The sequence below is a fragment of the Capra hircus genome, chromosome 24 (genome assembly GCF_001704415.2).
Source record: "Capra hircus breed San Clemente chromosome 24, ASM170441v1, whole genome shotgun sequence".
NCBI classification, from domain to species: domain Eukaryota; kingdom Metazoa; phylum Chordata; class Mammalia; order Artiodactyla; family Bovidae; genus Capra; species Capra hircus.
This window is the reverse complement of record NC_030831.1, coordinates 7,124,563-7,138,561: the sequence shown is the minus strand read 5'-3', so window position 1 is coordinate 7,138,561 and position 13,999 is coordinate 7,124,563. Positions and strand designations below refer to the sequence as shown.

The following is a 13,999-nucleotide window of genomic DNA, read 5'->3' as shown; positions in this document are numbered from 1 at the left end:
AGGCATCTTTGTTCAGATGCTGAAGAATTAAAACTAAGACTTGTTGTGGAGACATTATTTAATGTGACCTTTTAATTTTTTTTTTTTTTAGACAGTGACTCTAGAGGGGAAATGAAGCTGGAAAAACGCATGGATGCAGCCTCGCCTGCAGCCTGCCCAGATGTCCGTGGATAATCTCCCCGAGAGAAATTGAGCCCCTCGGATCAGGTAGCTCGTCAGAATGAAGAAAATCAGCCTTAAGACCTTCCGGAAATCTTTCAACTTGAGTAAGAGCAAAGAAGACGCGGAATTCATGGTCGTACAACAGCCAGCACTAGCCGGCGACTTCGGCAAAGAGGAGTCCTTGTTCGGGAGCTGCTACGGGAAGGAGATGGCCGGCTGCGAGCTGCACGGCGAGGACGAAAAGGGCGGCGGCAAGAACCGGGCCAAGAGCGAGAGCCTCATGGGCACGCTCAAGAGGCGGCTGAGCGCCAAGCAGAAGGCCAAGGGCAAGGGCGGCGCGGCAGCTGGGGGCGCTGCGGACGAGGACACATTCTCGTCGTCGTCGGCGCCGCTGGTGTTCAAGGACGCGCGGGCGCCGCGGCCCATGCGCTCCACGTCGCTGCGCAGCCACCACTACAGCCCCACGCCCTGGCCGCTGCGGCCCACCGCCTCGGAGGAGACGTGTATCCGGATGGAGGTGCGGGTCAAGGCGCTGGTGCACTCACCCGGCGCGGGCCCGGCCCTCAACGGCGTGCGCAAGGACTTCGGCGAGCTCCGCCCGGCGGCCGAGCCCGCCTGCCCGTGCCCGGAGCCGCCCGCCGCGCCCGGGAGCCCAGCGCCTGCGGCCGGGGACCTGCGCCTGCGCCTGGGCGAGCACGTGCCTGTGGTCCTGGGCCTGCTGCCTCAGGACTACCTCCCGTACACCGTGCCTTTGGACGGCTCCTCCCCGATGGAGGTCTCGGCCGTCCCGCCGCCCCGGCCGCCGGGGGCCCCTGCCCCGCCCGCCGCGACGAGGACCCCGGGCGCCCAGCGCCCGAGCTCTTCGGCGACCCGCCGGTGGGCGGCCTGCTGGCGGGCCCCGCGGCGGGGATGCTGCCGAGCCCGCGGGCGGGCCCCGACGACGGGCCCCCCCTCTCCCCGCTGCTACCTCCGCTGCAGACCGACCCGAGCCAAAGGACCTTCGCCGGGCTTGCTGGCCCGGACGCCCACGCGGCCGACAGCGTGCGCTGCCACTTGAATTTCGACCCCACCTCGGCGCCCGGGGTGGCCAGGGTGTACGACTCGGTGCAGAGCAGCGGCCCCCTGGCGGTGACCAGCCTGACGGAGGAGCTCAAGAAGCTGGCCAAGCAGGGCTGGTACTGGGGGCCCATCACGCGCTGGGAGGCGGAGGGCAAGCTGGCCAACGTGCCCGACGGCTCCTTCCTGGTGCGGGACAGCTCGGACGACCGCTACCTGCTCAGCCTGAGCTTCCGCTCGCACGGCAAGACCCTGCACACCCGGATCGAGCACTCGAACGGCCGGTTCAGCTTCTACGAGCAGCCGGACGTGGAGGGGCACACGTCCATCGTGGACCTCATCGAGCACTCCATCAGGGACTCGGAGAACGGCGCCTTCTGCTACTCGCGCTCGCGCCTGCCGGGCTCCGCCACCTACCCGGTGCGGCTCACCAACCCGGTGTCGCGCTTCATGCAGGTGCGCTCGCTGCAGTACCTGTGCCGCTTCGTCATCCGCCAGTACACCCGGATAGACTTGATCCAGAAGCTGCCCCTGCCCAACAAAATGAAGGATTACCTACAGGAGAAGCACTACTGACAGGCCCGCAGCCCGGCATCGTGCACTTTGGGAGTGAGAGAGAGAGGGACTGAGATACAGTTTACAGACTCTTCATCGCCATCAGAATCTTTTGCTGCCATACTCTTTATTTCAGTTTTATGTGTAAAAGAGTGTCCAGTCCGTTTAGGGGTGGGAACCGTCTGCGAGGTGTCTTGGGTTCATTTTCGTTCTTTACAAAAGGGAAGTCTGGAGGTTTGAGGAGGTGTGAAGTCTTTTCCATCAGCGTGCAGAATAATCACAATGTGAATGATCAGATTCTCCTTACCCACCCACCCCCAGTCCTTTGCTGCTATCCACTGTGATTTTATGCATTAAAAGCACATTTCATGTGTATCCAATCCTGAGTAAAGTTGAATGAAACTTGCAGAATGAACCTGTTATGTCTCTCTTTCAGTGGCCCATCTTCAAAGATCGTGTTGAGTCAGCATAGCCGTGTGATTAATCACAAGAGTTTACACCTACACCGAAAATGATTTTTAATTTCATGCTCTACAAAGGTTTATTTAGAATTGTGAACTGACATAACCTTGGGTAATGGAACGCAGGTCTGCGACATATCTTTCTGCCACATTCGTTTCTAAATTGTTTGAGGTTGTGCTGTCTTTTGGTTATGAGAAGCTGGATTTTTCTGTTGCCTTCATTTTCATCTTGTGGTTTGTCTGTTTTTAATAAATGGCCTTACATTAAAAAGTTGTAAAGAAATGTATACCACCAATTTAAAAATTGTTGCCTTTTCTGTCATTAAACTCTGGTACAAATTGGCATAACGTATAAAGACCTATGGAACTAGAACTATCAAAGAAATTATTAGATGATCTTAGTTTCCTGTGATAAGCAATTTTTTGTTATCTATACTTTCCTCTGGTAAAATGTTTTATCTGTGATTTCTTTAGCTTAGACAACATTTTCTTGGGTGAACTTGATGTAGAAATGCTTTTCATAAATGGACTAGATCCTCTTGCAACATTAAAGTCTATATAAAGTTTTAAATTGATCTGAATAGAAAGAAAATGTTTTAAAGTTGGGTTTATATTTTTCATTTATGTAGTCACCATTAAAATGTGCTAGATTTAACACTTCCTTCCCCCACCAAAAAAACAAAAGCAACAAAACCAAAAAATCCCAGTGACTTAAGTTTAAAAATTGTGGAAATTGTGGTGCACCGTTTAACAAAAATGTTAACACGGAATCAGGTGTGTGCATTTACCTACCATATATACTGCCATTTATCCATGGGTTTCTATTTTTAATTTAGCTAAGTCTTAAGTAAATTAGCATCATTAGTTTTTTCATCTCTTTTGATTCAGTCCTTTGTAGGGTGGGGGTAGTATGTTATATCCAATACTTTTTAGTTATTTTGAAATGCAGTACTTATTCACTGCAGATTCTCTAGTATTTTGAAATTGTTCCATCCAGAAGATGTTTCTAGCTACATAACTTTAAAGAAAATATTTCCCCTTCCAATGAAACATGTAATTAAAGACATTTCTTCCTTTTCCTATCTCTTATCCCCATTAAAAAAAAAAAAGGGTGAAGGTCTTAGGTCAAATTTAATAGCTTTGTCATTCAGACATATCAGTATCCCCATTTTTTTTTCTGTTTCTGTTTTTTTTTTTTTTTTTGAGTCAACTGAGAATTACCAAGAAAAGGCCCAGTGTATTAATACCTGTGTTATGGTATTTTGACTTAAAGGGGAAAAGGTACTTAATTTTGGTGGAATGTTTGATTGTACCTTGTTGCAAAGACTCCTCTTTCATTTTCTGATATGTTTTCACCTAATAAGATGGAATATGGAGTATACTGTAATAATATAATTTAAGTGTTCATTATAAGCTATTTGGATTAAGAACTATTACAGAGTTGTAAACTTGTTATCAAATTAATGCAAGACATTTAAACTATTTTTTTGCAAAACTATTTATTTTTAAACAATTTAAAATATATCTAGGGTGAGTTAAAAGTCCCTGTGCATCTATATTAGATGGCAGGTATTGTCACAGAGTCACTGTGTATTAATAATAAGTGTTGAGATGGCTTCTCCGTGTTTCTAGAAGCATTGACATGTACTCTTTGTGAGACCGTGGTGCACAGAGGTCTTTGGACTGCCCTGAACCCTGTCTTATGTGGGCATAGCCTGTTCCCCACACCTTCCTCATGATAACCATGTGTTTAAGATCGAGCCATTTGGTTTCAAGTTAAGATCATCCTGATTTCCATATAAATGTCTTGAAAATTGTATTTTGTGTTTTTATGGAGGGCAAGTCTTGATACTGTTCTAATTCAGAAAGCCAATTCGTAGTGTGCTTTTGTATGTTCATAATCTAAAATTCCTTTAAGTAAAATCCCCTATTCTAATCCAATTTCAGATTGCTAGGGTCTGATAGTGTATCAATAAAAATAAAAGTGTTTGCAAAGAAATCATTTACAAACAGAGAGGAATATTGCAATGTTTTTCGCTTCTGTTTAGAGAACCATTTGGCCGAGGCAGCACAATATACTGAACAATTGGCTTTATAGGCTAGTAAAACATTCTGGTTAAAAATGGAAAGGGGAAAAAGAGAAGTCTTCATCCTGTAGCTTTTGTGCAGGTAGCGCTTGGGTGAATTTCTGGATTCTGCTGAATGGTGGCTTAGATGACATGGGTGCTGCTTGTAAGTGATTTCTTAAATGTTTGCTTCTGAAAATCTGAGCTCAAGGCAAGAGAAAGAACACAGGAAAGCTGTATCCTTCTGCCATACGAAATGAATCAGAGTTGCTTTTTATCAAATATCTCATCCCAGAAACATGATGGAAGCCAGAAGCTATTTCCAGGCTTCCTAGGACACTATTGTGCTTTTTTTTTTTTTTTTAAAACAAATAATAAGAAAGCATAGAAAGTACTTGAAAAAGTCTCCTTTCTCTAAGGAAAACTGTGCCCCATTTTGGTGCAATAATCTGAAAATTTTAGAAGGTCAAAAAATGTCACAGGAAACGATCATAGAATTTAAAATAGTTTTTAAGGAAACCAGCTACACAGGGCAACCATCTTGCTGTTAAAAGAAATCGTGCCAAAAGGCTAAACCATTGGAATATAGGAAATAAAACCCAAGTACAATATACAGGATAATTTCTGAGCCAGTATTACTAAAACAGGATAAAAGTTACTGAAATCTTCAGTAGGTTATATTCAGTGTCCCTGCTAGTGCTACCAGTCCGAATCTCTTTCTTAACAATGCTTTCAGAAATGCCAATTTTGATCATTGTACAGTTCACATTGTATATGAGAGAGATTTGCTTTATGAATGATTCAAAATAATCCGTTTTAAATCTTCATGGCTTTTCATCCAACGTGAAGTCTTAATTTGAAGTCACACTACCAGCAATAGACAGTTTCGCTGAAAACTCTAATAAGGAACACTTGCCAGTTCCATAAATAACTTTAAAATTCTAAAACAAAGTATTGGTACGCTAGTAATCACAAATTCGGTTTCTTTTAATACTTTTTTAATCCTGTAAAGATTTTTTATAAACATCCTTTTTATTAATCAGTCATAACATGGCGAGTGTGTAGTTGCTGTTTCTGAAAAGTGATCCAACCTCTACTTCCAGAGATGATGAAAAATTCTTATAGAATTTTGTAATAAGTATACATGTTGGGTTAAAGAAATTTTATAGTTGTCCGAGTGCCATGGAATTAATACTTGCAATCCAGATTGCTGTAGTTTACACTTTTTCTGTATGTTTCGAATCAGGTGTGTACCATTTGTACTGAGAACACCACAGAATGAATTATCCAAAGTCCATTGATTTTAATACGTGTTTTGGTTTGTAAACAAACTATAGTAATTTCTTGCACATTTTTGGAGATTAATCGTATAAAGAATTTATGTATCTGCTTCTAGATACAACATGTAAATAAAAATTTCGTTCACAAGATCTGCCTTGTGGTCTGTTTAATAATCAGATGCAGAGTTTGACTTGTAATTAGTATAGAGCTACCTGAGTTATTTCTGGACGTCCCATACACTGGGCAGAGACTGGAGGTAGGGACCAACAAGTTTTAGTAAAACAGGAAAAGTGAAATGGTGACAGGGGAGACAGCCAGTGTTGCTAAAGCCTTCAGCACAAAGGATGGAGCGAGTTGGCAGAACATTTGCAAAACAAAGACTAATTAAAATAACACAGTAATAATAAAACCTCTCTAACAGAATGTTAGGCCAAATGATAAAAAATGTTTGGATTTTGACATTTAAAAAATATGTCCCTTATTACTTCATGATGTTTCAATCAGGTGATCTTTCTGTAGGAGTTACTTAAAAATCCTTTCATAGACAATGATACCTAATAGCCACTGAGTTGCCTTATATGTTTTGAAGTTCTTGAAACACCACATTGGGTTGAACGTTCACTTGAAAATTTGTTGTTCAGTTACGTTTTAACAGGTCTTTTATCCTAGCTAATACAAAGATAAATTTTTAAATGACCTGGTTGAGAATATATCACAAATTTTGACTTTCATAGAATGCAAATAATGTGTTGTTCTAACCACGTTTTCTAGAACGGGTATCAATTGACAGCATTGATTCCAGTATCAGACTTTACTGATGGTGGTGCTAATGAAATGGGAAATTAAGGGAAAGAGATGGTCAGGTCTCAGGAGCTATGTAGAAGTTTAGACTTTACAGACTTAATACCCTAGCCAAATAGATTCTTACTCATCCAAACAGAGCTGAACTGTTGCTACAGTAGAGTCGCTTAGTCGTGTCCGACTCTGCGACCCCGTGGACTGTAACTGCCAGTCTCCTTTATCCATGGGATTCTCCAGGCAAAAATGCTAGAGTGGGTTGCCATTTCCTTCTCCAGGGGATCTTCCTGAGCCATGGATAGAAGAACATGGGTCTCTCGCATTGCAGGCAGATTCTTTACCATCTGAGCCACCAGGGGAGCTTACTATTAAGAGACTTTTCTAAGTATAAAGACAGGTCAGCTTAAAAAGTATCAGCAGATACGTGCTTGACTTTATCTTATAATCTATAGACAATACATTAGAATATGTAATGAATCTGTACACCTTTTCCAAAGGAATACTCGAGACAGAAGTATCTATAAAGTGATAAATGACAGTCATCAATCAGATGAAATAGTATAGATGAAGCTCCTCCTGATGGTCATGCAGACTGCTCACTGCCACCTCATCTGTAAATTAGTCTTTTTTTAACCTCACAGGTTTTACTTAAACTTTCCAACTTTTCCGAATCAAAAATATTTTAACTTTTATTTCACTTGAATTTAGTCCTTATCCTGCTATTTTACTCTCCAATCTTTTTTTTTTAACTCTTTAGCTTCATTTAAACTTCATGTTTTAAAAATCCTTTAATTCTTTTAGTGTATTTGTATTCCAGTTTCCAGTTTTAAGGGCTTCCTAACCTGTAACATCTTTAAAAAAAAACTTGACTTCTGTTTTTCCTGTTCTTTTTGCATGAGTTGTCTTACTAATGAATGTTTTTGCCTCATCGGCCTTCCCCATCCCCTTTTCCCAGGCTGCTGCTGCTGCTGCTGCTAAGTCGCTTCAGTCATGGCTGACTCTTCGACCCCATAGACGGCAGCCCGCCAGGCTCCCCCGTCCCTGGGATTCTCCAGGCAAGAACACTGGAGTGGGTTGCCATTTCCTTCTCCAGTGCATGAAAGTGAAAAGTCAAAGTGAAGTCGCTCAGTCGTGTCCGACTCTTAGCGACCCCGTGGACTGCAGCCTACCAGGCTCCTCCATCCATGGGATTTTCCAGGCAAGAGTACTGGAGTGGGGGCCCATTGCCTTCTCCATTCCCCATGCTACCTCCCCTGAATCCAGGGCCTCCTGATAGCACCAGAGCCTGACACTGACAAAGAGCCCAGCAGCAGCGGCATCTACATTAAATATCCATATCTGAGCGTAGCTCAATTTTGTAGTCATTAGACTCCTGGAGTTTTGTTTTGAATTGCATTTTCCCTACATCATACCAGGTAGCCTCCCACCTCTTCTGGAAGAATTAGAGGAGTCTCCTCTTAGGAGAGGCTCCTTCAGATTGTAAAAGCTCAGGAGATGTTGACCGGAGCAGGGATTATCAATATTTTTACAGAGTTTATGAGCAGGGTCAGTTGCCTTTGCGTAGAGGTCATTTGGGGCTGTCAGATTCTGTCCTTGGTAACTGGCTTGCAAATAAGGGTACATCTCAAGCTGGAAAGAGACTCTGATCACGAGCCATGGATTTCACACCAAGGAAATTTTTAGTAAGCACAGATTCTTCTAGGAAGCTAGCCTTTTCTGGTCTCTGTTCTGTAAGTCTAATGTATGTGTGTGTGTTAGGTCGCTTCAGTCGTGTCCAACTCTCTGCTACCCTATGAAAGTCTAGGGTCGCACTAGTTTTTGATAACAGCTTAGGTCATAAGTTATGTGTGTGTGTGCTCAGTCGTGTCCGACTCTGCAACCCCATGGACTGTAGCTTGCTAGGCTCCTCTGTCCATAGAATTTTCCAGGCAAGGATACTGGAATGGGTGGCCATTTCCCACTCCAGTATCCCGGGTCCCACTTCCCGACCCAGAGATCGAACCCTTGCTTCTCCTGCCATTGGCTTGTGTCTCCTTGCTTTGGTCTCTTGCATCCCCTGCCCTGGTAGGCAGATTCTTTTTCTTTACCACTGGTGCCACCTGGGAAGCCCATAAAATGTTCTTTTAAGTATATGGGATTCCATCCTAGAGTGTCATTAAAGAGAACCTCTCCTCTGTGTAAATAATCCTCCTTCTGTCCCCAGTGCACGTCTAACAGCTTCAGGACGTGGAGTCTGTCTCTGGTCCTCTCTGCTGAGAAGTGTCACTGAAGCCTCCTGCTCACCTAAATGGGCTTTGCTGCAGCCCATTTCTCACTGTAGTCTTCGACACCTTTTTTCTTGTGGCTGGCAAATTGTTAGCCCCATTTGGCACTGAGAATTACAAGCCTAACTGTGACTATGGGGTATGACACTTGCCTAGAAAATCAATAGATGCATTGTTATATCTTTAAAGGCAGAAGAATCCATTAGTTTGCAAAAAAAAAAAAAAAAAAAAAAAAGGGAGTTCTCCCAGAATGCAGTTAATGAAATCAGTGTATGAAACGAGGGCTGGATTTTACAGCATTTCTCAATTATAATACAAATGAATTGTGCTTCAGTGTTGGTCAGTCGCTAAGTTGTGTCCACTAAGTCGTACTTCTAATACCTAATACTTGAATGCTCAATGTTTATTTCTCATTTCCTAAGCCCTATGCAAGGCAGACACCTGAAGGTTATAAAAAATGAAACTGAAACACAGAGGTGAACCTTCCCATAGCCACACACACATACCAAAAAAAAAAAAAGAAACAAAAAACCAAACCCAGTTTTAAAGTCACGGTCTGGCTCCAAAAATCTATGTTCGAAGCCAGTAGGATATACTTCCTTCCTTCCTTCAGGGCTTTCTATTATTTGGAGCGTTTCCATCTGTGATTGTCTGGGAAAGAACTGTAGCATAAGTAAATGAATGACCTACTATCTTCTCTAGGGGATTACTCTGCCGCTTAAATAAAAAATACTCTTGTCTAAGCCATGGCAGAAAAACTCTGACACAGGCCTGGCTGGTGGTGTATCTGGGGGGCTTTATCTTCTATTACTGGGGGAGGTGACCACTGCTGTCCCTTGTAGGGCCTCATCAAGTTTTCTTTTAACTACCTAATATACTAACATAGGAACAAGATTCAGTGAAGTTGAACTCTTGGGAGGACTTTTCCATATGTTTGGTGCAGAAGGAAAAGCGTTAATTCTGATTTTTTTTTTTTTTTTTGCTAATAAATAATGAGATTGCCCTATTGTACTAGTAGCCATGGTTGTTCACCTTTTTTCATTTCTTTTACCTGTGCTCAGCCAATTCTCTTTCCACACCCTGAGTGAGAACTTCCTTACAGAAGTTCTAGCTATACTTAAAGCCTGTCTTTAGCTTGTCTGCCTGCACTTACATGGGTAGAAAAATGTACCACCTGTTCATATGATACATGGTGTGATCAATCTAAGGGACATTCTCCTCCACATTTCTGGGAAATAACGATTTATACCGGCTTTATGGGCTCCCCCGTGGCTTAGGGGTAAAGAACCCGCCTAGAATGCAGGAGATGCAGGTTCAATCCCTGGGTCAGGAAGATCCCCTGGAGAAGGGAATGGCTACCCATTCCACTATTCTTGCCTGGAGAATTCCGTGGACAGAGGAGCCTGGTGGGCTACAGTCTATGGGGTCGCAAAGAGTCGGACACAACTGAGCAACTAACACTTTCACGCTTTTCCTGTTCCATTGCTAATGAATTCCTTTAGTCATTGGTTCACTCATTGATGCTGAAAGTATTTCTTGAGCTTCTATTATGTGTCCAAACTGCAAAAGTAATTATAAGTGAGATGAGTTGTCATAGAAAGGTAGGGTTCAGTAAGACCTAATGTAATATTGAGAGAGGTGATTATCAAGGAACTGAAGATGGTTTATTCCATCTTTAAATAAGCAATGCCTTTACTCCCCCAAACCATAGATGATAATAACTTCATGGTATGGTGGGTGGCTCGCTCCCAGAACTCGAACCAGGGATTCCATGCCATCCTGAGCTTTTCCTTTTGCCTGTCGTCTCTGGATGTCAGCTCTGTTCTCAAGCTTTCCATGTGATGAGGGGCCTGATTGCTGGTAGCCCTTGAGACACATTTTTATAGTTTTGTAATCAGTGGAGAAAAGGTGTTTCTTTCCTCTCAGGTGCAGCAGAGGGATCCTAGCCAAGACTCCAAATTGCTTAAACTGGATCCTATATTCCTTCTTGAACTGATATCTGAGGCCAGAATAATAAAATTCTCAGATGCGTCCAGTGGGGTCACATGGCTACTCCACGGTGGGAAGACAGGAGTCTGTTCCAACAGGACCTGCCCCTTCTTGCTCACAGAGGGGAAGGTGATACCTAACGTTTCACTATGTTAATGAACCAAAAAATGTGCTAATGAAATCAAAATAGTTCAATATGTATAAAAATGTGAGCACTATCCCATGAATAGCTTTGTGTTAAATATGATCACTTTTTATTAGGCACATTCAAATGTAGATCTTTCACATTCTATTTTATTAGGTAATCAAGTAGGATTACTACTGTAGGCATGATTAGATTTATTTATTTATTTTGTAGAATAGTGAGATTACCTGGCTAACTCGTCCTCATCAGATAATAAAGTATCTAGAAGGCATAGATGTGGGACAGTATACCAGTGTTGACCATTTCTTGGAAAATTATGTGAAAACATTTGAAATCTTTTCAGTGCCTTGTATTATAATTAAAAATAAACAACCTCTAATAGATTTCACTGGAGAAGGAAATGGCAACCCACTCCAGTATTCTTGCCTGGAGAATTCCACGGACAGAGGAGCCTGGCAGCCTACAGTCCATGGGGTTGCAAAGAGTCAGGCATGACTGAGTAACTATCACTCAATAGGTTTCACTAGTGAAGAACCCGCCTGCCAATAGAGGAGACATAAGAGACGTGGGTTTGATCCCTGGGTCAGGAAGATCCCCTGGAGAAAGAAATGGCAATCCACTCCAGTATTCTTGCCTGGAGAATCCCACGGACAGTGGAGCCTGGAGGGCTACCGTCCATGGGGTCACAAAGAGTTGGACATGACTGAAACGGCTAAGTGCGCACAATTATCGACCCATTAGTGGCAGATGAACTTCCTTGACTGAAAAGTTTCTTCTCACTCTAAGAGATTCCCTTCGCTAGTCAGAAATTGTTTTGTTAGTTTTCTCCAGCTACCACTTATGAATCTTGTAAGTCTACTGATATCAGTCAGTTTATGTTGAGTTTTGATAGAGATCAAAGAAAAGTGAAAATCCTCTTAGAATAAAGTCATCTCATTAAAACGAGGAACAGAGAGGAGGTTATTTGAATTTCACTTCTGATTTTTCTATATTTTGACTTTAATAAATATTGCCTAAACTAAAACACTTAAAACAATTTGAAGTATCTTAATTAAAAATAATTAAAGATGCTTACTCCTTGGAAGAAAAGTTACGACCAACCTATACAGCATATTAAAAAGCAGAGACATTACTTTGCCAACAAAGGTCGGTCTGGTCAAAGCTAAGGTTTTTCCAGTAGTCAGGTGTGGATGTGACAGTTGGACTGTAAAGAAAGCTGAGTGCCAAAGATGCTTTTGACCTGTGGTGTTGGAGAAGGCTCTTGAGAGTCCCTTGGACAGCAAGGAGATCCAACCACTCCATCCTAAAGGAAATCAGTCCTGAATATTCATTGGAAGGACTGATGCTGAAGCTGAAACTCCAAAACTTTGGCCACCTGATGTGAAGATCTGACTCATTTAAGAAGACCCTGATGCTGGGAAAAATTGAAGGCAGGAGGAGAAGCGGACAATAGAGGATAAGATGGTTGGGTGGCATCACTGACTCAATGGACATAAGTTTGAGTAAACTCCAGGAGTTGGTGATGGACAGGGAAGCCTGGCATGCTGCATTCCATGGGGTCAAAAAAGAGTTAGACATGACTGAGTGACTGAACTGAACTGAACTGAATTAAAAATAATTCTGATTGACAATCATTTGATAACATAATTTTTAGGTATATTAGCTGCAGCATAGATACAAGATTCCCTTAGAATGAAATTTTCTATGTTATTTCTATTTTTTGTTTTCTTTTTTTTTTCCCTAAAAGAATTGTTTGCAGGGGTATGAAGACTCTGCTGTGCTCAGAGCGTTTACTCTATATATAGAGCGTTATCAGTTCCTGCATATACCTTTGACACATTTATGGAAATAAAGAAAAGCCTTTGTTTTATTGAATTATTTAAAGGGACAACTTTTATTATAACAAGGTTAAGAACTTAGCATTGCCTAAAGGGCAGAACTTTTTTTTTCCATTGAGTTAAATGTTTAGTTGTAACAGTGTTTCTCCTGGCGCATATGATTTGTAACAGTGTTTTTGGTTGTTTTAAAGTTCTGGGCCAACCCAATCTATAACCAAGAGAAATTTTTCCAACCCTTTCCTTGTCAGTAGATGAATTAGCTCTGGATGGAAAACATCCTGTTATTAATTTGCTTTTATTCTGTTCTTGTCACCACCACCGCCCCCCCCCCCAGAAGTCTTCTAACTGTAACTCAGCCTTTTTTTTTTAATTTCCAGAAATAACATTTTAATTCATTCTATATTGATTTGTGCAAGATGAGCACAAATCTAACAAAATTCCCTGTTCAAAAACAAGAATTGATTTTTGGGGAGAGGTAAAAATTCATTTCCAGAATATTTATTCCACATGAATAGATTAAAAGTAAAGAAGGAAATCTAAATGATTCCATGAAAGGTTAAAATATACAGCCTCTTTGCCTTCTTTTTTTGGTACAACACTGCCTTTCCCTATAGGTCTCCAAACGAAGCCGTTTCAGTGAAAATTATAAAGCACAAGGCAAAAATATACTTCAGTACTTTTCTCTGCTGTGACCTTGGAACTCTCAGTAGAGTGTGTTTGCATGCCCCTCAATGATTTACAAAATGACTTTTTCAGGACTTTGATTGCTTTCTGAGCTGGTGTCTTGATTTACCAGGTGATGACCTCACTTTTGCATGAGAATGCCACTTCAGGAAGCAACAAGGTTGCTTAAAGAATCCAAACTTTGATCTATATCCTTTGATTATGGAAAAAATACAAATTTATTTCACTTATTGTTGTTGAGCCGCTAACATATCTGATTCTTTTGTGACCCCGTGGACTGTAGTCCCCAGGCTCCTTTGTCCATGGGATTTTCCAGGCAAGAATACTGGAGTGGGTTGCAATTTCCTTCTCCAGGGGATATTCCCAACCCAGGGGCTGAACCCTGGTCTCCTGAGTTGCAGGCAGATTCTTTACCACTGAGCCACCAGGGAAGCCCAATTCACTTATTAGAAATCATGTAATTTTTGGAGCCTTCGGTTGAGAAGTACAGCTAAGGTGTGGTATGCAGAATTTTATACTTAGGTCTCACTGGAACCCTGACTACTTATTTCCCCAGTAATGATGGTTGGTGGTTGGGTTTCATTGCTTTAAAGGTGATTTCATTTTCTTTCTTTTCTTGGTCTACTTCTGAAGAAGTAGTTTTTCACTGCTTACAACTTAGAGACAATTGGTGGAATCCAGACGTGTGGCAAATGCTGAC

The 13,999-nt window shown here is 42.2% G+C and overlaps 1 protein-coding gene across 1 annotated transcript in view; it reads left to right on the top strand.

Moving 5' to 3' along the window:
* Positions 1-5,728, top strand: part of SOCS6 (suppressor of cytokine signaling 6) — a 33,986-nt gene extending 28,258 nt beyond the window's left edge. The window contains 2 exon segments of the mRNA XM_018039754.1: positions 92-955; positions 958-5,728. Coding sequence (XP_017895243.1) covers positions 221-955; positions 958-1,794 — 1,572 coding nt within the window. The 5' untranslated portion in view covers positions 92-220 and the 3' untranslated portion in view covers positions 1,795-5,728.